This window comes from Centruroides sculpturatus, unplaced genomic scaffold (genome assembly GCF_000671375.1).
Source record: "Centruroides sculpturatus isolate CEXI.00-Female unplaced genomic scaffold, Cexi_2.0 scaffold311, whole genome shotgun sequence".
Taxonomy (NCBI): domain Eukaryota; kingdom Metazoa; phylum Arthropoda; class Arachnida; order Scorpiones; family Buthidae; genus Centruroides; species Centruroides sculpturatus.
In genome coordinates, this window is record NW_019384505.1 from 395,611 (window position 1) to 419,793 (window position 24,183).

Genomic DNA, 24,183 nt, shown 5'->3' on the forward strand with positions numbered 1-24,183 from the left:
GTTTAAATTTTTTCAGTTTCTGCAATTGATTTTGATTAAAGTTTTAATTTTTTGTACACTACTATCTATATATTTTTGGATTATATTATAGAATTAAAATATAATTTGGCAACAACATATTTGGAGAAATCAAATATTGATATAGCCTATCTATGTCAGATCTTCAGTTTACACATATGAATCATTTAATTCAGAAAAAATTTTTGATTAATGATTGTATAATTAATAATGCAATAAAATATTTCTATCATTTGCTAGTTCAAATCTAATTATACATTTTTTCTTCTTTTTTAATGTTTTTAAATCCATCATGTAATTATTAATTGACAAATTTTTGTAATGACTTAATATTGTAAAAGTTCTAGAAATTGATTAAAAATAAATCTAAAGCTTATCAAATTCAAAGGATACACGGGCAATTTAGAAAAATATTTACTACTAATGATTAATTAATACATTATTAAAATATGTATTTCTGATTACTAAGTACACTCAAATTGTTTATCAATGTTATCAACTCTATATTTGGCAATTTGTAGTAACGACTGTTCATTCTCATAGAGAAACAGGAACTTGCAGATAATACCATGTATGTTTATGATGTTAAACATTGCTGTTCTTATCTGATGAATGAATGAAAAACAAGGAAAGATTCACTTTGATTCTAATATTATTTTTATAATATAAAAAATTTATATAATTGAAAAATTACTGCATTAGTTTATATACTGTATATTAGTAATGATGATTAAAAATTTATTAAGATTATTGATTTTATAATTTATTAATCAAAATCTTATTTTTAATTTAGCATCCAACTGACTTCCATCCACTGCTACATCGTGGAGATGTTCTGCTCAAGTCCAATCGCAGTTCACATAGCAGCGATAGTTCCTCAGCTTATTATTCAGGATCGGACATCATCCACTCTGTCCCATCATCTCTCGATGATCCTGAAGTTGACTTATCTGGATTGGCAGAAAGTGCTGTTGATTCTGATGAAGAAGAGGAACTTGCTGAATCATTAGATGTATGTTTTTGCAGTATGACAATAAGATTAAATCATTAATGCCTCTTGACAGTTAAATTTTACACTGAATTAACATCTCATTAAAATTTTCCTCCCTGTTGGTTAAGACTGGGAGGGATTAATAATTATTGATGTTTTATATACTAAATCATATAATTATTTATCATTAAAAAGATAACTATTGTCTATTGTAAGAGCAGGAAATGAGTTGTCTGATCATTTTATTGATAAGAACATTTGTTTCTATTAACAGAGTTTAACAGTGAGAGATACAGTAAAAGAATGTTTGGACAAAAGTCCTTGTATGAGAACAGATGAAGATATAGAATTTCTTTTAGAATTTGTGAAACATTTGCCTGTAAGTGTAATTATAAAAAACATGATAAATACATGAAACTACTATAATTTTGTGTTGATAAAATGCTTAAGACATACTTTTTTACTTAGGCATTTGCAAACATGACACTTGCAGTAAGAAGAGCTCTTTGTGCAGTAATGGCATTTGTCAGGTTTGAGAAAATGGGTAGTGTAGTCTTGAATGATGGAGAAGAATTAGATTCTTGGTCAGTCATAATTAATGGGCAGGTTGAAATAGAACATCCTGATGGAACATTACAAGAACTTCATTTAGGAGAAAGGTAAATTTCAAATTTATTGAAAATAAAACATTACAAAATTACATGAAAGACTTCTGGAAAATTATAAGTTAAATTCTTTTAATTGATTTTCATATCATATTAAAACATTAAATCTCATTAATAAACCATTTATTTAGTATTTTCCAATTACATTGTTTAATATTGTTCACAAATACATTTTCAATAAAATTAAATTTATTTTTGGTAATTATTATTTCAGTTTTGGTATTAGTCCAAGCATGGACAAGATATTTCATCACGGTATTATGAGAACAAAAGTCGATGATTGCCAATTTATATGTGTTGGATTGACTGACTATTATAACATTTTGCATCAAGGAGAAGAAAATACAAAGAAGCATGAAGAAGATGGTCGAGTTGTATTAATTACAGAACATAGAGTTTTTGATGGAGGAAACTGCAAAGGACATGTTGTTATTAGAGTAAGAATAATTATTTTCACTTAAGAAATATGTTTAATATTTTTTTAAGTTATAAACAAAAATCATTGTATAATTTTACAAAATAAATACTGAAAAATGAATATGCAATTACAGGGAACAGTTGATAGATTAATTTCACAGTTAGTGGAAGATAACTCCATGGATCCTTGCTATATTGAAGATTTTTTGTTGACATACAGAATATTTTCGTCTAGTCCTCTCCCAATTGCCAATAACCTTATAGAATGGTTTAATGATCCACATCTCAGGGACAAGGTTAGTTTTAACATGAAAGTTAAAATAATTTAAAAAGATTTATTTATAAATCAGTATGAATAATAAACAAAGACAACAAAATATTTTTGTTAAAAGTTTTGCAAAATTAAATTGCAATACTTTTAAAATGTCAACACAATGTACAAAAATATTGCAATCTTAAATTTCTGGAAACAATTCACTGAATGTAAAAAATGTGGTTTTGTAAGATGTATGAAATCATTTATCTTGATGTAAAATCATATATTTCATTCTACGTAAGACTAGATTTTGTTGAAATAGCATTAAATAACATTATACATTAAACAAAATTTTTTTTGGTTACTAAATTTACCAATATAAATACAAAAAAAATTTTATTTTTATGTTGTTTTATTTTAATTAATTTAATATATATNAGGGAAAAACTTAACCTTTTTTATTTGCAGAACATGCTAAAAGATGGGTCAATGAGTATAAATCAGTCAATGTATATCATAACAACATTTTATTCATACTTATTAGATAAATTTACAAAGTAACCACATTTACATTTTTTTTTAATTAATAATTATTAAATAATTGAAGTTGTATCTTAATAGTGTTGAGAAGACAAAAATAATGTGCCAAATCAAAGCAGGCTGTAGAAGTAATTGTACAAACTAATATTTTTATCAGCTTTCCCTTTTTCTTTCTTAGTATATTTTCTTTAGTATTGTGAAAATTAATACATGTATGGTAAATTAGCATAAAATAGTAATAATTTTTACAAATCTTTCATCAATTTATTTCAGATTAACCATTCTGACGCACAGCAATTGATTGGCCATCAGCAGCGGGTATGTACCATGAATGTGTCTTCAGAACAGGAGGAGGTGACGGGGAATGGCCGTTGTTTCCACTTTACTTTAGACAGTGCTGATATGTCACCCCATCATCTCCATGTTGTTGGACCATCTTTTCTCGTAAGTTATTTGCATAATTTAAGTTCTATTTTTTTGTTTGGTAAAATGAATAAGCTTAGTCCAGATTATTTGACTGAAGTTAATACTGTGAGTAATTAGGATATATTTCATAAAAATTGAAATAATACCATTTGATTAATGACCAGTTATATTACTATTATTCAAATGCAAATTTTCTGTCATCTACAGCAGAACTGTTACTTATTCTGATTCTATACAATTAATCATTAGTCTGAACATCAAATGGACATTTAAGAAGAGATAAAAGTATTTTTTAAGGTTTATTGATTAAGAGTTACAATGGATTTTTAAGAGTAATTAAAATACAGTGTTCATATGAATGAATATTTCACAAATATTTTATTCATATTATTGATTTTATTCATTGCAAATTGAATTATGTCAATGGAATAGAGAAAATTAATACATAATTTGCACATTTTGTAAATTCTATTTTCAATATGAAAGAATAAAGTCTCGTATTTAAAAGTGCATATCCTTTAGGTAATTAATGAACAAAGTTACTGAATTACTTAACAATGATTATGTTGTAAGCAGAACTTAATGATTTTTTTTCATATAATGTTCTTAATGTCCAGAAAGAAGTTTATACACTGTTTCTTATTTCTGTACAATAAGAAACTTTAATATTAAATGAAAAAAGAGTCTGAATATTTTTCTCAAAACATTTTTTAAATATTTATTTTAAATATTTTAACTGGTAACTGATAAAAAAAAAAAGCTAGAACTGAAACTATCCTGTAAGCAATTAAAAAACTGTTATATTGAAATTAATATTGTAAGCTTCCTTATTACTGTAACATATTACAAGGAAAAACTGATAAAAACATGTATTCAAGAGAATAAGTAATATTTATCTTCATACTTAGCTGAACAAAGAATTGCTTTCAAAAGAAATATTTGTTCTGCATTAAAGAATTATAGGTTTGTTTACTGTCTTAAGCTGAATTGTCTCTGAAATGTAAAGAAGGAATTAATACTAATTATTTAAAATAGAATATATTTTTTATTTATTGATAAAACATCAATTAACAGGGTTTTTGTTGTAGAAAACAGGAAACTTGTATATCCTTTAACCTTCATTTACTGTGATAATTATCTTGGATAAAACAGTAGTGCTTTTTAATGGATGAGGATTCTAAATAATTACAATTATGTAAATCAAATCAATTATCTCTTGGACTATTAAAACAACATGCTCTAGAAATTTTTTTTCCTTAACCTACAAGGAATGGTAATATTTTGTTCTATATTTTACTTCTAATTCACAAAAATTTTTCTTCAAACATTAGATATCTAATCCCAAACTTTTTAATTATAAAATTAGTGTATCTATAAACCATAATTTGAATTAAATTATTTAAACTTATTTTAAAACTTTTATGATTTAATTAGAATTAAACTTCCAGTTGTCTTAAAAGCTTTTTTTTAAAAATAATTATATTATTTTGAAATAAATAAAACCATTTTCTTTAACTGCTGAGGCTTTTATCTTATAATCTAGAACAGTGGTACAAAATTTTTCAATTGGTTGACCAAACTGCATTTAAATCATAAGTAGAAGAGTCAGATAAATTTTTTACATTTCATGTATACCTAAAGTAGGTATATTTTTATTATTTATAAATAATGTAACAAATATGTTTGTGGGTTGGATTAACATGCGCTTATGCCAGATATCAGTACAGCCAATCTAGAAGATGTATTTGTATTTTGATATCAAATAGACATTTAACTTGTCATCAAATTGTCCTTTCAGTAATAACTGTTTTTTGGAGTTGTCCTTTGTCATTTTCTTAATGGAGAGTCTGTAAAATACACTTTAGAAATAATTGCTTGCCATAAATTATATGAAACAATTATATAATATAATTATTTCATATTATATAATTTTAAATACATATGAATTAATTATAATTTTAAATCTTAATGTTTCTATAATAACTTCAATAAATCAATATTTTTACAATGTTAATTGTTATTTGAGATTTGGGTACAGATGAAAGTACTGTATATTAGATATGTTGTCAGGATGCAAGTTTATATTTCACTTCACAAATATTTGTAGTAACTTTTAATGAGTTTAAGATAAATGAATTTAAATTTTATTATTTTTGAAGCCAGCAGTATAATCAAACTATTTTTACTGAAGTTGTAGCTACATTTGATTCTCATGTTGTAGATAGAGAAATCTTTTTTTTTTCTTTCTTTCTTTTTTTATTTTTTAGATATAAATTGGGAGTAGACCCTTTTATTTAATTGACAAAAAATTTCTGTCCTAAGGGAAAAACTTAACCTTTTTTATTTGCAGAACATGCTAAAAGATGGGTCAATGAGTATAAATCAGTCAATGTATATCATAACAACATTTTATTCATACTTATACATTATAATATATTTTAATACATTTTATATTATAAGGTTGTTGTTAATATCTAAAAGGCCATTAAATCAAATGTTTTTTTAAAACACACATTTGATTCAATGGACTTTTGACAATAGCAGACACTGCCTTCTCTCCAATTAATCCATTAAATCAAGTGTGTATTTGTTATTTTGTTTACATTCTTATAAGTGGTTTTGTTTAAGTTACAAATATTTTTTTACAAAAGTTTTAATTTTTGGAATTTATGTAGAGTCTTGATCTCAAATTTCACTATCCTATCTCTTTGTAAACTTAAAAAAATAATAATACTGTAAATGAATTGCTTTACAAACCTCTTGGTACTTTATTTGGATGTGAATACCTCATTTGCATATAGTTACATTTTAGTCTCAAAATTGAATTACATAATAATATAATAAATAGCTGAACTTAACTGTCATCAAATTAAAGTATTACAGAAAATGTTCTATGGCAAGTTTACATAAATAAAAGCATATAAAATATATACCAATTGCAATATGTCTTCTTTAATATGCTATTGCATTTATAAAAATGCACTAAAGTACTTCTTATTTAGGTTATAGAAATAGTTGAATGAACTAAATTAAAGGGTCAATGCCATTTTAGTATTTAATGCATTCTTAAACACACATTATGGGTATGCAAATGGGTGTCACAGAAAAATGCTCTGTTTTATTTTTAACGTTTTTGACCTTATTAAAAGGCTTTCATCAAAGTACAGTACATTACATTGAATATCAAAAATGTTTTAAATCGAATACAGTATTCAAATTTGAAAAATGTAGAATATTAAAACAATCTTGGAATAGAATAGCAATCTATATTTTTCACATTTGTACATTGCATTTGATTTCTAGATTTCTGTAAACATTTTTGAAATAATTGTAATGTTGCCGGATAAAGATCTTTTAACAAGATCAAATGTTTGTTATTAAAAATTTTTGCTGCATTTTATGGTTTTGTTTTCTGTTTAAATTTTTTCAGTTTCTGCAATTGATTTTGATTAAAGTTTTAATTTTTTGTACACTACTATCTATATATTTTTGGATTATATTATAGAATTAAAATATAATTTGGCAACAACATATTTGGAGAAATCAAATATTGATATAGCCTATCTATGTCAGATCTTCAGTTTACACATATGAATCATTTAATTCAGAAAAAATTTTTGATTAATGATTGTATAATTAATAATGCAATAAAATATTTCTATCATTTGCTAGTTCAAATCTAATTATACATTTTTTCTTCTTTTTTAATGTTTTTAAATCCATCATGTAATTATTAATTGACAAATTTTTGTAATGACTTAATATTGTAAAAGTTCTAGAAATTGATTAAAAATAAATTTAAAGCTTATCAAATTCAAAGGATACACGGGCAATTTAGAAAAATATTTACTACTAATGATTAATTAATACATTATTAAAATATGTATTTCTGATTACTAAGTACACTCAAATTGTTTATCAATGTTATCAACTCTATATTTGGCAATTTGTAGTAACGACTGTTCATTCTCATAGAGAAACAGGAACTTGCAGATAATACCATGTATGTTTATGATGTTAAACATTGCTGTTCTTATCTGATGAATGAATGAAAAACAAGGAAAGATTCACTTTGATTCTAATATTATTTTTATAATATAAAAAATTTATATAATTGAAAAATTACTGCATTAGTTTATATACTGTATATTAGTAATGATGATTAAAAATTTATTAAGATTATTGATTTTATAATTTATTAATCAAAATCTTATTTTTAATTTAGCATCCAACTGACTTCCATCCACTGCTACATCGTGGAGATGTTCTGCTCAAGTCCAATCGCAGTTCACATAGCAGCGATAGTTCCTCAGCTTATTATTCAGGATCGGACATCATCCACTCTGTCCCATCATCTCTCGATGATCCTGAAGTTGACTTATCTGGATTGGCAGAAAGTGCTGTTGATTCTGATGAAGAAGAGGAACTTGCTGAATCATTAGATGTATGTTTTTGCAGTATGACAATAAGATTAAATCATTAATGCCTCTTGACAGTTAAATTTTACACTGAATTAACATCTCATTAAAATTTTCCTCCCTGTTGGTTAAGACTGGGAGGGATTAATAATTATTGATGTTTTATATACTAAATCATATAATTATTTATCATTAAAAAGATAACTATTGTCTATTGTAAGAGCAGGAAATGAGTTGTCTGATCATTTTATTGATAAGAACATTTGTTTCTATTAACAGAGTTTAACAGTGAGAGATACAGTAAAAGAATGTTTGGACAAAAGTCCTTGTATGAGAACAGATGAAGATATAGAATTTCTTTTAGAATTTGTGAAACATTTGCCTGTAAGTGTAATTATAAAAAACATGATAAATACATGAAACTACTATAATTTTGTGTTGATAAAATGCTTAAGACATACTTTTTTACTTAGGCATTTGCAAACATGACACTTGCAGTAAGAAGAGCTCTTTGTGCAGTAATGGCATTTGTCAGGTTTGAGAAAATGGGTAGTGTAGTCTTGAATGATGGAGAAGAATTAGATTCTTGGTCAGTCATAATTAATGGGCAGGTTGAAATAGAACATCCTGATGGAACATTACAAGAACTTCATTTAGGAGAAAGGTAAATTTCAAATTTATTGAAAATAAAACATTACAAAATTACATGAAAGACTTCTGGAAAATTATAAGTTAAATTCTTTTAATTGATTTTCATATCATATTAAAACATTAAATCTCATTAATAAACCATTTATTTAGTATTTTCCAATTACATTGTTTAATATTGTTCACAAATACATTTTCAATAAAATTAAATTTATTTTTGGTAATTATTATTTCAGTTTTGGTATTAGTCCAAGCATGGACAAGATATTTCATCACGGTATTATGAGAACAAAAGTCGATGATTGCCAATTTATATGTGTTGGATTGACTGACTATTATAACATTTTGCATCAAGGAGAAGAAAATACAAAGAAGCATGAAGAAGATGGTCGAGTTGTATTAATTACAGAACATAGAGTTTTTGATGGAGGAAACTGCAAAGGACATGTTGTTATTAGAGTAAGAATAATTATTTTCACTTAAGAAATATGTTTAATATTTTCTTAAGTTATAAACAAAAATCATTGTATAATTTTACAAAATAAATACTGAAAAATGAATATGCAATTACAGGGAACAGTTGATAGATTAATTTCACAGTTAGTGGAAGATAACTCCATGGATCCTTGCTATATTGAAGATTTTTTGTTGACATACAGAATATTTTCGTCTAGTCCTCTCCCAATTGCCAATAACCTTATAGAATGGTTTAATGATCCACATCTCAGGGACAAGGTTAGTTTTAACATGAAAGTTAAAATAATTTAAAAAGATTTATTTATAAATCAGTATGAATAATAAACAAAGACAACAAAATATTTTTGTTAAAAGTTTTGCAAAATTAAATTGCAATACTTTTAAAATGTCAACACAATGTACAAAAATATTGCAATCTTAAATTTCTGGAAACAATTCACTGAATGTAAAAAATGTGGTTTTGTAAGATGTATGAAATCATTTATCTTGATGTAAAATCATATATTTCATTCTACGTAAGACTAGATTTTGTTGAAATAGCATTAAATAACATTATACATTAAACAAAATTTTTTTTGGTTACTAAATTTACCAATATAAATACAAAAAAAATTTTATTTTTATGTTGTTTTATTTTAATTAATTTAATATATATACATATAATAAATAGCACAGATATATATAGAAAATGCTGATGGATTTTAAAATTATGACTACATTAAACTTCTAAAATAATAATAGTAGTTAACATAAAAGAGAAGTTTTTTTAAACAAAGGATAAAATTTTCTGTTTGTATCAAAAATAACAATAGGTTATTTATTTTATCAATAACTCAAAAATATTTAGCAAATGAGTTAAAATTAGACTTTGCTCAAAAAATTCTTTTATCTATAATATCAAATATTTATTTTTCAAGAGATAGGAGTGAATTGCAAATTACTAAAAAAATATTAAAATTTTTTTATTTATTTACAATGATATAAACAAAAAATAGTAAATGTTATGTACTGTACATAAAGTTTCTTCTTATAAAAAAAAAGCAAATAACTGAAATTTAAATAATTTAATAAGCCAAAAACAAAAATAAAGTTTACATAGTTTGATATCAAATAGTTTGCTTAAGAGAACTGAAATACTTAACTAAAAAATTATTTCACTCATATACATTTAAAATATACTCATATAATGAAGTATTTCAGTTTTTGTAAGCAAACTGTTTGGTATCATGGACTATGCGAATTCTATTTTTATTTTCTCTTAATTCTCCATGAGATATGAGAAAGCTAATTCAGTAATTTAATAAGCTTGGTAATTAAAATATAATTAATTTGAAAAATTTTATTTTTATAGTTGTATTTTAGAATTTCTTTTGACTTTTCATAAAGTTAATGTAGAATTTCTTAAAATTCTTTTCATTTCTTATCAATATAAATTTTATTTTTTTAAAATGATTTATACAATATTAGTTTAATCATCATTCTTCATTTTAATACATTTGCATTATATAGCTCCAACATAGATAATTGTTTTTTACTCCTAAGTAATTTTATTAATAAGATTCTTTGATGCAAAACTATTTTACAATATTATTAGAATTTGTATTATATTTAGATTTTGTATATTTTAAATCAGTAATTTTCTTCCTCTATTCTAGTTCAGTTAAAGTTTTTAAATTTCTCTGTTTATCAAAAAAGGTATTTGAAAATAGAAATTATCTTTTTGAAATATGAAAATATTTCTATGAACTTACATAATTTTCTGACTTTTGCCAATGAAGTAATTATTTTCTTACTTAAACTAAGAAATATAAATATACAGTCGACCCCTCTATAACACTGTTGATTTTTCCGTTTTATATGAATTCCATGTTGTACGAGTCACTTAGATTTTACAAATACATGAGCCGAGTTGTGAATGGCTCATGTATTTGTAAAATCTAAGTGACTCGTACAACATGGAATTCATATAAAACGGAATAATCAACAGTGTTATAGGGGGGTCGACTGTATATTTATTTATTTATTTACTTTTTAATTTGGAAATAATAATAATTGCACAAAGCATAATAATTAAAAACTTACTTAATAATACATTATTTAATTCACTTTTCAGAAGCAAAAGATATATCAGAAAATTTTGATGAAGCAAACTTTTTCATTTTCTCATGCATATTTTATTTTTTTATTTTCATTTTATTGTCATTTTGGTGTCAAACTAGCATTTCATCATATTTATTTTAAGTTTTATCTCATGATTTATTTCATATAATTTATGATTTCTAAAAATCATTTAGAGTAGTTATGTATATTTTGTAATATTTAAATTAATAAATTATAAAAATCTAAAGAGTTTCTGTTTGTTTATTATTATTTGACTATTCATGCTCTACTTACAATATAAGAATATAGTAGAAAAATTAATAATATATTTAATTAGCAATTATATGTGGTGCAGATCAATATCAAATAATTATTTCATTGAATGCATAGATAGTTTATCTGAAATACTGTAATAAAGAGATAATAATTAAAGTATTTGTTTTAGGTAACACGTGTTGTTTTGTTGTGGGTTAATAATCACTTCACAGATTTTGAAACTGATAGAGGTATGATGGATTTTTTAGAAAAGTTTGAAGCTTGTTTAGAAAGTGAGGTAAGCTTATCAGAATTAATATTCAGTTTATTATTCTTAATTTTTATAGTTTATAAACAAATATTTATTTGTTATTTAATTTAAATAAATTTATTTTCCAGAAAATGAAAAGCCAGCTACAATTATTGAATTTAGCTTCGGCAACAAAGGCACGCAGTCGTACAATTACATTAGCTCGTTCCACAAGAGATGAAGTTTTGCATTTCTCTATTTTGGGAGGTTATGAAAGAGGATTTGGAATATTTGTTTCTAAAGTCAATAGAAATTCCAAAGCTGAAGAAATGGGTCTTAAAAGAGGAGATCAAGTAATAAATTCATTAAGTTTTTAAAAAAGTTATTTCAATAAAAGAAATTCATGATTTGTAGTAAATTGACTTGAAACTTATTAATTTCAGATATTAGAAGTTAATGGTCAAAGTTTTGAGCACATGAGTCATGCAAAAGCTCTAGAAATTTTACGTGGTACTACACATCTATGTATAACAGTGAGATCTAATTTATTAAGTAAGTTTTAAAGTGATTAATAAGTTTAAAAATATTAGCTTAATGATGATGACTAGTTATGCTTATGTATGTATTACATTTTGATTACAGCATTCAAAGAAATGCTCAATACACCTGAAAATTCCCCCCGTCCACGAGGAAGAAAAACGTCCGAAATTGCTCGGTTACAGCCAGATCCTAGAGCAAGGTTATCATCACAGATGGAATGGCAAGAGGGAAATAATAGAAATGAAAATATGTCCCCTAAATCGACAACAAATTTTATTTATCCATCTACTGATGGATCTATATCAAAAACTAATGGAACACCTTCCAGTGATGGGCGTAAAGAAGATAAAAAGGGTTTCATGACACTAGGACATAAGGCAAAGTTAAGACGAGCTCTAGCAAAGATTAGTCTAATTCCAAAGTCTCTAAATAGGTAAATTTTAAGATAATGATAAATTTAAAAGAAAATAAAAGTTGTCAAAAAATATGCTTAAATGCACTTTTTCCTATTAATTTCAGTGAATCTCATTTAAATAGTTCTGATGATAGTCTTTATGCTGGTCATCATAATGGTGGTTCAGGTTATCGGGTTAGAGCAACTTCACCTCAACGAACATCAGGAGGTAGCATGCTGTTCCACAGTCATAGCAATCCTGATCTAACATTATTGTTTACATCATGTGACCAAGATTTGCATTTAGAATATCCTGAGCATGTTTTAAAAATATATAGACCTGATCAAACTTGTAAATATTTACTTGTTCATAAGGTAAGAATAAAAGCCATTTTATTTTCAAAATTATTTTCATTAATATAAAATAAAATAATTAATGTAATATATGTCTAAAATTATTATACATGTGCAAATATTAATATCCAATATTATCTTTTAAAGGAAACAACAGCGCGAGAAGTTGTAATGCTTTCACTTAGAGAATTTAGTATAACAGATCCTAGCAGGTATTTTTAATAGTGTAAATTATTGACTTATAATTAATACTTCCATTTTAAAATATTAATTTATAATATTTCTTTCAGTAATTATTCTTTATGTGAAGTTTCTGTTGGAGAAGGTGGAATGGTAAAACAAAGGAGATTACCTGATCAATTGCAAAATTTAGCAGAACGCATTAATCTTAGTAGTAGATATTATTTGAAAAACAATGCTTCCACAGAACCTCTGGTGCCAGATGAATTAGCTGTGGTGAGAAACATTTAAATTTTTATTTTTATGTTATACATTTTACTAATTGTTTTCTGCTGTTAATATTAATAATGAAATAAAATATTATATATACAAATATTTATAAATAAATATAAACATATAATGTCAGTGGCATATTGAGCACATTGGATATATAAGCTTATGTTAACAAAATGTTGTCATATTATATAGTTACATTTTAAGATTGAAAAATTAAAAATGTTACGATAAATATCTAGATTAAAATGCCAATTATATAGAAAAATATCTGAAGAGTATATATAACTTTTGTAAATGAAACAGTTTTAAACTTTTCTGTTTTTGTTCTGTTTTTTTATTTTTATTTTTTCCTGGAACATCAGAGATTGAAAAAAATCCCTCATATTTATCTGAAAATAATAAATTTTAAAATTTTTTTATTTTTATAATGTATTTTTTTTTTAATACACTTAATTTTCCCTTTATAAGCTATGTATTTTCTTAGTTTTATTATATATACAATTTATTTATGAAACTGTAATTATTGAATATTATCTATTGGCTATTATAATTTAATAGAATACATATTCTATAAATATTTTTCTGTCCATTTGTGATCAATTTGAACATTTAATTATAGAAATAATAAATTTGAATGCTAAAAACATTAAATTCCTTTCAGGAACTGTTAAGAGACAATCAAGTTCATCTGCTGCATTTAAATAGTGTAGAATTAGCAACTCAATTAACATTAGAAGATTTTAGTATATTTAGACAAGTAGAACCAACAGAGTACGTTGATGATCTCTTTGAAGTAAAATCAAAATATGGAACTCCAATGTTATCAAAATTCATGGAAGTAAGTTTTTTCCTGCAAATAATTTTAAAGTTAAATAATGTTTTTCTATTGTCTTACAATGTTTAAAAAATTTTTTTAGTCTGTAAATAAAGAGATGTTTTGGGTAGTTTCTGAAATATGTTCAGAGCCTAATTTAATAAGAAGAATGAAAAAAATCAAACAATTTATTAAAGTTGCAAGTAAGAAATTTATAATGATACCATTTTGAAAAATTTTTATATTTGTATCTATATAACATATTAAAATATTTTTCAGGACAATGTAGAGAATGCAAGAATTTCAATTCAATGTTTGCCATCTTAAGTGGTTTAGGTCATGGAGCAGTTTCACGATTACGAGCAACTTGGGAAAAACTGCCATCAAAATATCAAAAAATATTTGAGGTAAACTTATAAAAATGCATCTTGAATAAAATACTAATATAGTAAAAGATAAATTCATATACTTAAAATTCAGCATTAACTTTTTTCTTTGTTAAAGGATTTGCAAGATCTGATGGATCCTTCTCGTAACATGTTCAAATACAGAGCTCTATTGTGTAGTGAAAACATTCAACCTCCAATGGTAAGAATTTCTTCTAGCATCATTTGAAAATTAAATATATTTTTAATATGTTAAATAGAATATTACTGAACATTTTTTGTCAATTATTTTTTAGATTCCATTTTATCCTCTTGTGAAGAAAGATTTAACTTTCATTCATCTTGGAAACGATACAACTGTTGATGGATTGGTATGTATTTTAAATATATTTTGTTTAAAACAAAAGTTAAAATAATTTTAAAAGTTTACTTATTGCAAATCAAAGTTCAATTATTGTTGTCATTATCAATATTTTTAAACTCTATTTTCACATTTTCAGTCTCAATATGTGGCTGATTATATTGAATTGTTATCAGTTTTTAAGAAGTACTTTAAATGCCAACATTAATTATTAGAAAGTATCTGAAAATATAAACAATGTTTACTCTAGGGAAATTTTTGATAACTTGCACTGTTGTCAAGTAAAGTTATATAAGTCAGGAAAGGCAGACAAGCATAAAAACAGGCACAACTGTCATTAATATGTATTTTACAGCTCTAACAATATACACCAACCTTTTCGTTTTCCAGCACCAGTTTAATGTTTTGACTAACGTTTTTGATCTGTTTTATGGATTAATTATTAAATAAAAATAGAATAATACTTTAAAAAAATTTAACGTGGAAAATTCCAACATTTAAAAATCCCATAAGAATTTTCAATATTTCAATTTTAATCAAATAGAACAAGAATAAGGTGATTGAGAGATAACCTGAAGAAGAATTGTAAAAGAGATTGAAAATATTAGTCAAAACATTAAACTAGTGCTAGAAAACGATAAGGTTGGTGTATGATATTGTTAGAATATTCTCCAGTTTAAATTTATTTTTCATATTTTACAGCTCTATGCAATAGCAGGAATGTGCCAAAATTTCTTCTCAGGAATTAGTGTGTGCAATTAGACATCTGAAGTGTAAAATACACTAAATGAAAGTAATTTTTATATGTATGGAGTGGTTCTAAAGTTGGTTAACCCAGATATTGTCAAATTTTGATTTCGTGGCACTTTTCAACTCACTTTACTAAGCAATACAGTTTGTAAATTCCTCCTGCTTATGATAAGGTTGTTATTATTTGTTTTTACATATAAAAAACAAACACAAATCATACATGATTTATAAATGGTCTATAACTAATATATTAAGTTATATTTTGCATTTTTTACCTAAAGCATAAAATAAGTAAAATTTTGCATGTACTATAAAATCAAATTTCTAGTTTAACATGCAATGCTCAGAAAGTGTAAATACTTTAAAATCAATACAATAAAACCAATAATATTGAGGATTTACTTTACTACCACTAGCAATTAAGTTTTTAGTTGTTATTTTTTTCATAACACAAATTTAAATTGCTTGTTTTTTTTTTAATTCAGTTATGTTAAAAGCTATGTTAAAGTTGGTAGTAGGCAAACAGTACTGGATGAATTATGTATTAATTAATAATAATTATAACTAATAAACCTCCAAATTATACATTTTTAATTGTTATGTCCTTTTTAATGTCAGAAAGAATGAAACCAGAACATCACTAATTTTAATTCATTTACTCTGTTTAATGTTATAATTTGATTTTTCTTAACAATATATAGTCCCAAAGTGATTATAATAGTTGGATGTTACTATATATAAAATGTGTATATATATTAGAACGTTACTATTTCCCAAATTTTTTTTATTTCTGAGAAAATTGGGATTAACAATATTTATTCTGGATTTTTGGAAATTCCTGGAAACAGAGAAGTGAAATGGTCTTGCTGTGGGTCTTTATTACAAGATGGCGTTTCTAATTTTCATCTTATACATAGACTATAGAGAAACATTGCTGTCGTACATCTTAAATCATAAATTTTGCAAATATATTATTTGGAAATAAGGAATTAAAAGTGATGTTATTATTAATTCCTTTTAATAAAAAACAAAGAAATTGATAATAAATGAATTATACAGTTACTTTTTTATAAATTTTAAAAGTAAAAGAATTTAATAATGGATGCCAAATCTGTGAACTCTACTAATATGATTTATAAAGTATTATCTTGGATGAAATCAAGTGCAAAAGTCTGCTTGTAGAGTATCCTATATACTGTACTTAAGGACAATATTGCATTTTGCATTTTACATCTTATTTCCATCTTGAAAGTTCAACATATTTCCATACAGTGGGTTTACTGGGTCTTTTAGCTCTAGATATTATAAAGAATAAAAATTGTGAAACGTTTTAATTTTAATATAATTGCTTAGAAAAATTATCCAAGTTTGTTTTAATGATCCAATAACAGTTATATAACTTGTAAAGTTAACTTGGCAGTTGCAATGCATTATGATGCATTCATATTTAGAATTTCTTAACATATTTTAATTATTTTTAATTTATTTCTTTTAATTGTATAAATAGAATTTCCAGAAATTTCTCTCATTTTCTGGAGAATTTTTTGTTATTATGAAACTTGATTTCCCAGGATTCCCAGGTCATGGTAATTTCAGAAACCAAGCCGTAGTGTATAAAAACAGTTGCAAACTTTATTTGATTTTAGACCAATTTATCCATATATTCATTAATTTTTGAATCAAATATAGAGTTTATTAAAAAGAATTTATTATACTAATAGGTAAATTTGAGGAGGAGAGAACCATCATAAAAACTTCATTAGCTATTTTTTCAAGTTTTAATTCAATGCATGTTTTTTTTTATATGATTTTGAAATAATAGCTATTGACAAAATACTTTGTATTCATTTTCTACTTGTAACTATTAACCAATTCCTTAATAGTTATGTTTTTGTATAAGTGCAATATCTAAAGAAATTGTATATTAACTGATTTTGATATGAATAATTATATAATTAATTATAAAGTTACAATTAAATTTATTATTACTTTTTATTATTTGCACTATTAAGTTATATTGATATAAATACTACTAATTATAAATTTTAATGCATATTTTATCACTTCAGTGTAAAAATAAATTGTTAGAGTAGAGCAGTGTTTCTTAATCAGTGTTCCACAAAACAAAAGATTTTAAAGTTTTTATTCAAATTTATTTCCATTGTTATATTAGTANATAGATTTTAATAAAAATATTTATTTATATTTGTTTGCATTAATAGTTTTAATACAAAAAATACTTTTAAATTAATTTTTGATGAGAACTAATTGTTATTGTTAGTAACAGTTTAGCTGAGAATAGTAAACATGGAATTGCTTATCAATTTTTGAATGTATTGATGCTAATGCTCTGTGTAATAAAAAGTATGTGAATGGTGTTCCATAGCCTCAGAAAGGTTGAGAACCACTGGACTAGAGTATTGACTGTTCTTATGTTAAATTTATATTTCTCAAACAACTAAATATCAGGTCTTTTTATATGCATTAAAACGAAGTAATGGTTTCTTAACTACAGCAGTAATTGTTTCTTTGTTAAATTAATTACAATCTGTTACGATTTTTCACTCTGTTATTCTTAATGGAGACAAACTGACTAAGAAGATTTTTTTTTTTTTCCTGACTGACTGGATAATCATATTTTAAAAATTATATACTAATTTCAGATTGTTCTGCAATTAAAGAATTATTTGAGGTTCTTAATTCTAAATAAAGCAGTATTGCAAAAATAGCTACAATTAATTTAATATTTAGTTATAAATGTGAAGTGTTATCTGTTGATTTAAATGGTATGAAATTTTTAGTTATCATTTATATTCAGATATTATTCTGATTTTGGCATCAGTCAATATGTAACTTAAATCTTTGCATTGTATTGGTACATCCCCAATAAGCATAAAAAGAAAAAATGACATTCATAAATGTGTTATATTATAATACAGTACAGTATTTAAATTATACATAAATTTATAATAAAAAGAAAGTATTAAATTTTTTGTTTGACAAACATGTATAAATTTTTATTTATGGAGTGATGTATTTATTATATAAAATATCATATTCTTTTGACAACTGAGTAAGGCATAGTAAAATTTATGTACATATAAAAGATGTTTGTCGAATTGAATGCATTTTTATGGATGCTGTCAGAATTGCAATGTTATGTTTTTTTTAATATTGGATGAATATAATTTTATTTTGACATTATCTACATATAGAATTTAATATATTTATCTTTTTCATAAAATAAATATGATACATTTCTTACTATTAAGTTAGCTATATAATTAAAGTTATTAAAAACTGGTAGTGATAGTATATAAAATGTTACTGATCCCAAATATTAATAATGTTTGTAATATGAAATTAACTTTTTATTTAATGTAGATAAATTTTGAAAAATTAAGAATGATTGCCAAGGAAGTTCGTCAGCTAATGAATATGTGTTCAGCTCCTTATGTAAGTGCTCTAATTCAAAATTTTGTATAAAAAAATGTTTGATTTATCATTTAAAATTTGTTTTGTATTTAAAGGATTTATTTAATATGCTGGAATTAGGAGGTGCTGCTCCTACAGCAGCAATGGCTTCACTGAATAGTTTTGCTACAACTACAAATGCAGCAACTGTTAAAAGAAGGAAGAAAAGTTCTACACAGTTAAATCCAAAGAAAATGTTTGAAGAGGTAACAATGTTTAGTGGTATCTAAATATCTTTTAGAATACATGTATATTTGTTATCATCAAATTTTATTAATTATATGCATAAAAACAAATAACTGACTTTTTTAGAAGTTTTAATTTTTAGATAAAAACTGAATAGTAAATTTTACTTGCACTTAAACTTTCATCAGTTTTGAAAGAAATTGAAATTACATCTGAATCATAAAATTCTTTGAGAAAGAAAACTTTTTTAACTCTTAGAATATTGATTACACTAAAATGTAATAAATTCTGAATAAATGAATGTTTTGTATTAAGAAATTTTCATGATAAATGTATTTATAGCCCATAGACGTAATGCTAATATTCTTTTTCTTTACCTTTTTAAATAATTTTTTTTAATCAATATTCTCTGTTATGATGGCAGATATATTGAAAAAACAATTGTCACCTAATTATACTTTTTGTTGTTGCATAGAAGTTGGGTCTTTATTCCTTCTGTTGCATAGAATATCCCATTAAGGGACTATTCTATGTAACAAAAGGAATAAGGACTCAACTCTTGGACTTATAATGTAGTTAATTAAAGTCAATATGCATTATACATGTCATTTTTTATGCTAGATGAGAGGGGTTTATTTTTTTTTGAGTTCAGTAATGGCAAGATCAGACAAAATAACATACAGAGCATATAAGCCAGTTCATTGAAATATGGAGTTGGGCCTTTCTTTGATTCACAAGTTTAATTGGACATGTTGTTATTACTGTCAACATTGAATTGAAATTAAACACTGTCTAGAACAAATTTTAGTCTCATAAATATTGTGTGTTATGTAAATGAAAATGAATGTGCAATTATGCTGAATTAAGAAGTTGCATAATTGCATAATAAACTTGCATAATTGTTAATTCTAATTTTTCTTAATCCAGTTATTCTTTGCACAAATATAGATTTTAATAAAAATATTTATTTATATTTGTTTGCATTAATAGTTTTAATACAAAAAAACTTTTAAATTAATTTTTGATGAGAACTAATTGTTATTGTTAGTAACAGTTTAGCATAAGTTTCATAATTTCTTTGGTTAATAATCTCATCAATTTTATCACTATATTTAGTTTTTTTATAATTATGATTAATAAATTTCTAATAATTTGTAAACTGGTCAGATGTTTTTTCAAAATTTTTAAATATCAATATTTGCTATAGGCGCAAATGGTTAGAAGAGTGAAAGCATATTTAGCAAATTTGAAAATAACAACTAATGAAGATCAGTTGCATGCAATGTCACTTGAATGTGAACCAATGGCAACCACAGGTAATATTTTTCTAACATCTGGTAAAAGTATTGTAGTCTTTTTAGATATATTTTGTATTTCAATATTTCAGGGATGAGTGCTGTACAGACTAGAAGACGTCATCCTTCTCCAACACTATCATCCGCTAGTAGTAATAGTACCACATCTGAAGGAAAAAAATCCATAACATCAAGTTCAAGATTTGGTAAGATTCATTTTTAATTTTAATTGGATTAAAAATCTATAAAATAGATTAAAGTTTACATTGGAAAAATTTGAATATATTGTATATTTAAGATTTGTAAACAGGAAGAAAATGGCAAAATCAGTTTTTAGTCTAAATTTAAATTCAGTTTTTATACATTTTTGAAAATTAAATAAAAGAAATCAATAAAAGAACTGAACTTTATAAATGATTTTCTGTAGACAATACAAGCTGAAAGAAAATGACATATGTTTAATTTCACATTTATAAAAAAAAAATGATTGATTAGGCTTGTATGACTTTATAAATATTTGTTGTTGTTTTGTTCCTTGTCAGTTTTATATGAAAGTTTGTTTACAGAACGTTGAAGTCATTGCTTCACAGCAGGAGTTATAATTTAGATTGATATTTTAATTTTTTTCTTGACAACAAAAAATAAACAATGACATTTTAATTTTTCTTCATTAATTTCCACTATTTAACTAATAGCTGCTTCTGTAGAGTAACTCAAATTCTTAAATAACTTTATATCAAATTATAATGTGAAAAATTCAAATTATAAAATTTTATAAAATATTGAAATCATATTCTAATCATTTGATAAAACATTGTTTTACCTTAAAAATCAATGAAAGAAATTGAAAAATAAAACTGATTAGTAATTTTAAAATACGGATTGTTGTTCATTGTATGAAGAAATTAACAATATTAACAACTGAATGAAAATTGCTAACAGGGCACACTGTCCAATATGTAATTGCCAATTTTGATGAAAAATTCACATTCAAAATGATGAATGACAACACCCATTTTATTGGCAATTGTCAATGTGTAGTTTGGAAAATTGATGGAATTAAATATATGGAAAAGTTATTTAAGTGATCAAGCTTCATAATTTTGGAAATAATGATAATTAGTATAAAAGTGTGTGAAACAAGGATTTTCAAGTTTACAAAGTGAAATTTGTCATGTTCATGGCACAGTATATTTGCTATAGACACAAAATTCAAAGCATGTCACTATACCAGACAAATCCAGCACAAACTAAAAAATAATAAAACAAATTGTCAAAAACATTTTTATTATTATTTTTTTTAGTTTGTGCTGGATATTTCTGGTATATCGGCATGCTTTGAAAACAAAATTCAACATCATGAGCATTGATAATGTGTCTATGGATTGTGTTGTCTTATAGACATAGATGAACATGTTTAACATGTTTGTTAAATTAACCATTCGTTTTTGTTAACCATATTCAATATTATAAATGTCAGTTTTTAGAGCATAATCACATTTATTACATTTCATTTCAATATCAGTGTTAAGAGCATAAGTAGGTGGCAATGATACCTCATAAAGACAAACTTGTTACCTGTGAATTTAAATTAATTTTTCTCAATTGAATTAATTAATTTGCTATTCAATAAGCAAGTTTAGGAATTAAGCTTTTAATAACAATGTATGTTTAATTGTACTCTTCTCATTATTTTATATTTAATATACCATAAGCACCATATGTATTTATTATAGTTAATACCATTTTAAATGATAACTACATTTAAATTCTGAGTCACATGAAACATATTTAATATCTCTAATATAAGATTTCAGATAAAATTTCTATTTGAAATTTTTTAATACTAATATCAAAATGGAATAAGGAATATTATAGGGAATATATTTCAATGTACATTATTATTATTATTAAGAGCTTATTTTCTGAATTAAACTGATTTGTCATAAAACAAAGGAAAATGAAAACAAGATTGATGAGAAACTCTTATTGATGTTTTAGACATTTATATTTATTTTCACCTATTCTGTACAGTTAATAATTAAAATAAATAATTCTGTAATTATCATTTTTATTTAATAATTGTTAATAATTAACTTTGGCAATAAATGCAGTAATATTTTTCTATATGATAATTTAATTACAAGATCAGCTTAATAATCTAACTTTTCAGAAAAATTCTTTAACCATTGAATTTAGGAATTCAAACCTTGTTTTTCAATATATGCTTTTTATTATTATTTATTTGTTGAAACTTTTTTATTCAACATTTTTTAGAAAAAGAATTATGATTTTAATATCTAGCATTTAATTAATCATTTCCTTTCAGCTTGAAATGTCAATTATAAGTTTGTCTTTATATTTCATTTCCAATTCATAAAAATTAAATTTCATATATTTAAAAATACTGATCATTTTAATATATAGCTTTTTCTATTAGAAAATTTTTTAATTTGTTAAGAATTACCATCATGTATTGTATTCAATATTAAATTAATAAATTTTTACAAAATTAGCTTAGTTCTTGATTAATTAGCTTGGTCAAAAATTGAAATTTTACTAAAAATTTTTTTTTTAGTTTGTAAAATCTTTTAAATATCTCCTTACACACATTTGATTATAATTTTATATCTTTTCCTACTAATGTATCACTCACTCATAGACAGACATTTTATTTTAGAGATTAGAAAAATTTTTAAAACCTATTACCTAGTGAATTTTGTAATTTTTCTGCCGAATTTTATGCCATTTTTCACCTGATAGTGATTTAAGAAACTTTTTTCCTACAGAGTTTTCTTTAGTCCTTTTCAAAATTACAAAAAATAGTATTTCATAAAATCTGTCAGGATAGTTTTATGTTAAAGCAGATAAATTGTAATTGTGAACATTCTGTTACTATTTTCACAAACTATCTGTAAATGTGATTGAATATTGTTTTATTGTTAATATCAGTGAATAAACTGTGTATTAGTGTATTCAGGCCATTGAGAGCTTCTGTGAGGGCCAGGAAAAAGCAGGCTCCTTATGCCTTTTCTCCCTCTTTTTGAACAAATGAAAATAGAATATTTCTTTATTAATAAAAAGTAGTCTTAAACAATTTTAATTTTTTTAACTAAAATAACATTATTTTATAGAGGTAGGAATCACTACAAGCCTGGGAAAATCTCCAGGTCTTTCTCTTGACAACCTTGAGTGTATTATTATAATATCTATAGTNGAATTATATTATGCACTTTTCAGAACAACATTCAATTTGCACATGTTACAAGTTTCTATAACAGATATTCTTATATAATCATATCATTCCTCAAAATTCAAAATTTTTATGTTTTCCAAGCACTTTCCTATTAATTTTGAATAAATATAAAATTTTATTCTGTTCTGACATAACTGCATTATCTTATAAAGACCATTTTCAGTTTCTTGCTTTTTTCACATTATCTTATTTGCTGATCTACTTTGCTCTTTACAATCAGTGCCTAGATCCCCTCCTCTTATGAGAATGAGACCAAGCAGTCGCTCTTTCTCTCATGGTGTTCATGTTTTGCCACCCATTCCTGGGCATTCAGGTGAGATATTCTTCTCTTTAAACTGTGTACTATATTTTGCTTTCATGTCATAAATATTCAAATACAAAGAATTGTTTAATAATTAAAAATACCATATAATCTATAGAGGAGAGTCTGATTTCAGAAAAATAAAAACACAATTT

At 24.5% G+C, this 24,183-nt stretch overlaps 1 protein-coding gene across 2 annotated transcripts in view; it reads left to right on the forward strand.

Moving 5' to 3' along the window:
• Window positions 1-24,183, forward strand: part of LOC111622195 (rap guanine nucleotide exchange factor 2-like) — a 94,859-nt gene that overhangs the window by 62,928 nt on the left and 7,748 nt on the right. For both annotated transcript variants that reach the window (XM_023364548.1, XM_023364549.1), the window contains exons 3-24: window positions 3,161-3,331; window positions 7,539-7,757; window positions 8,011-8,115; window positions 8,205-8,395; window positions 8,616-8,838; window positions 8,953-9,114; window positions 11,402-11,509; window positions 11,611-11,814; window positions 11,905-12,013; window positions 12,104-12,434; window positions 12,521-12,770; window positions 12,897-12,961; window positions 13,040-13,205; window positions 13,867-14,043; window positions 14,123-14,222; window positions 14,299-14,426; window positions 14,524-14,607; window positions 14,702-14,776; window positions 18,901-18,972; window positions 19,047-19,196; window positions 20,384-20,492; window positions 20,564-20,677. In XM_023364548.1, the coding sequence (XP_023220316.1) occupies window positions 3,161-3,331; window positions 7,539-7,757; window positions 8,011-8,115; window positions 8,205-8,395; window positions 8,616-8,838; window positions 8,953-9,114; window positions 11,402-11,509; window positions 11,611-11,814; window positions 11,905-12,013; window positions 12,104-12,434; window positions 12,521-12,770; window positions 12,897-12,961; window positions 13,040-13,205; window positions 13,867-14,043; window positions 14,123-14,222; window positions 14,299-14,426; window positions 14,524-14,607; window positions 14,702-14,776; window positions 18,901-18,972; window positions 19,047-19,196; window positions 20,384-20,492; window positions 20,564-20,677 (3,313 nt within the window). The remainder of the gene's footprint in view (window positions 1-3,160; window positions 3,332-7,538; window positions 7,758-8,010; window positions 8,116-8,204; window positions 8,396-8,615; window positions 8,839-8,952; window positions 9,115-11,401; window positions 11,510-11,610; window positions 11,815-11,904; window positions 12,014-12,103; window positions 12,435-12,520; window positions 12,771-12,896; window positions 12,962-13,039; window positions 13,206-13,866; window positions 14,044-14,122; window positions 14,223-14,298; window positions 14,427-14,523; window positions 14,608-14,701; window positions 14,777-18,900; window positions 18,973-19,046; window positions 19,197-20,383; window positions 20,493-20,563; window positions 20,678-24,183) is intronic.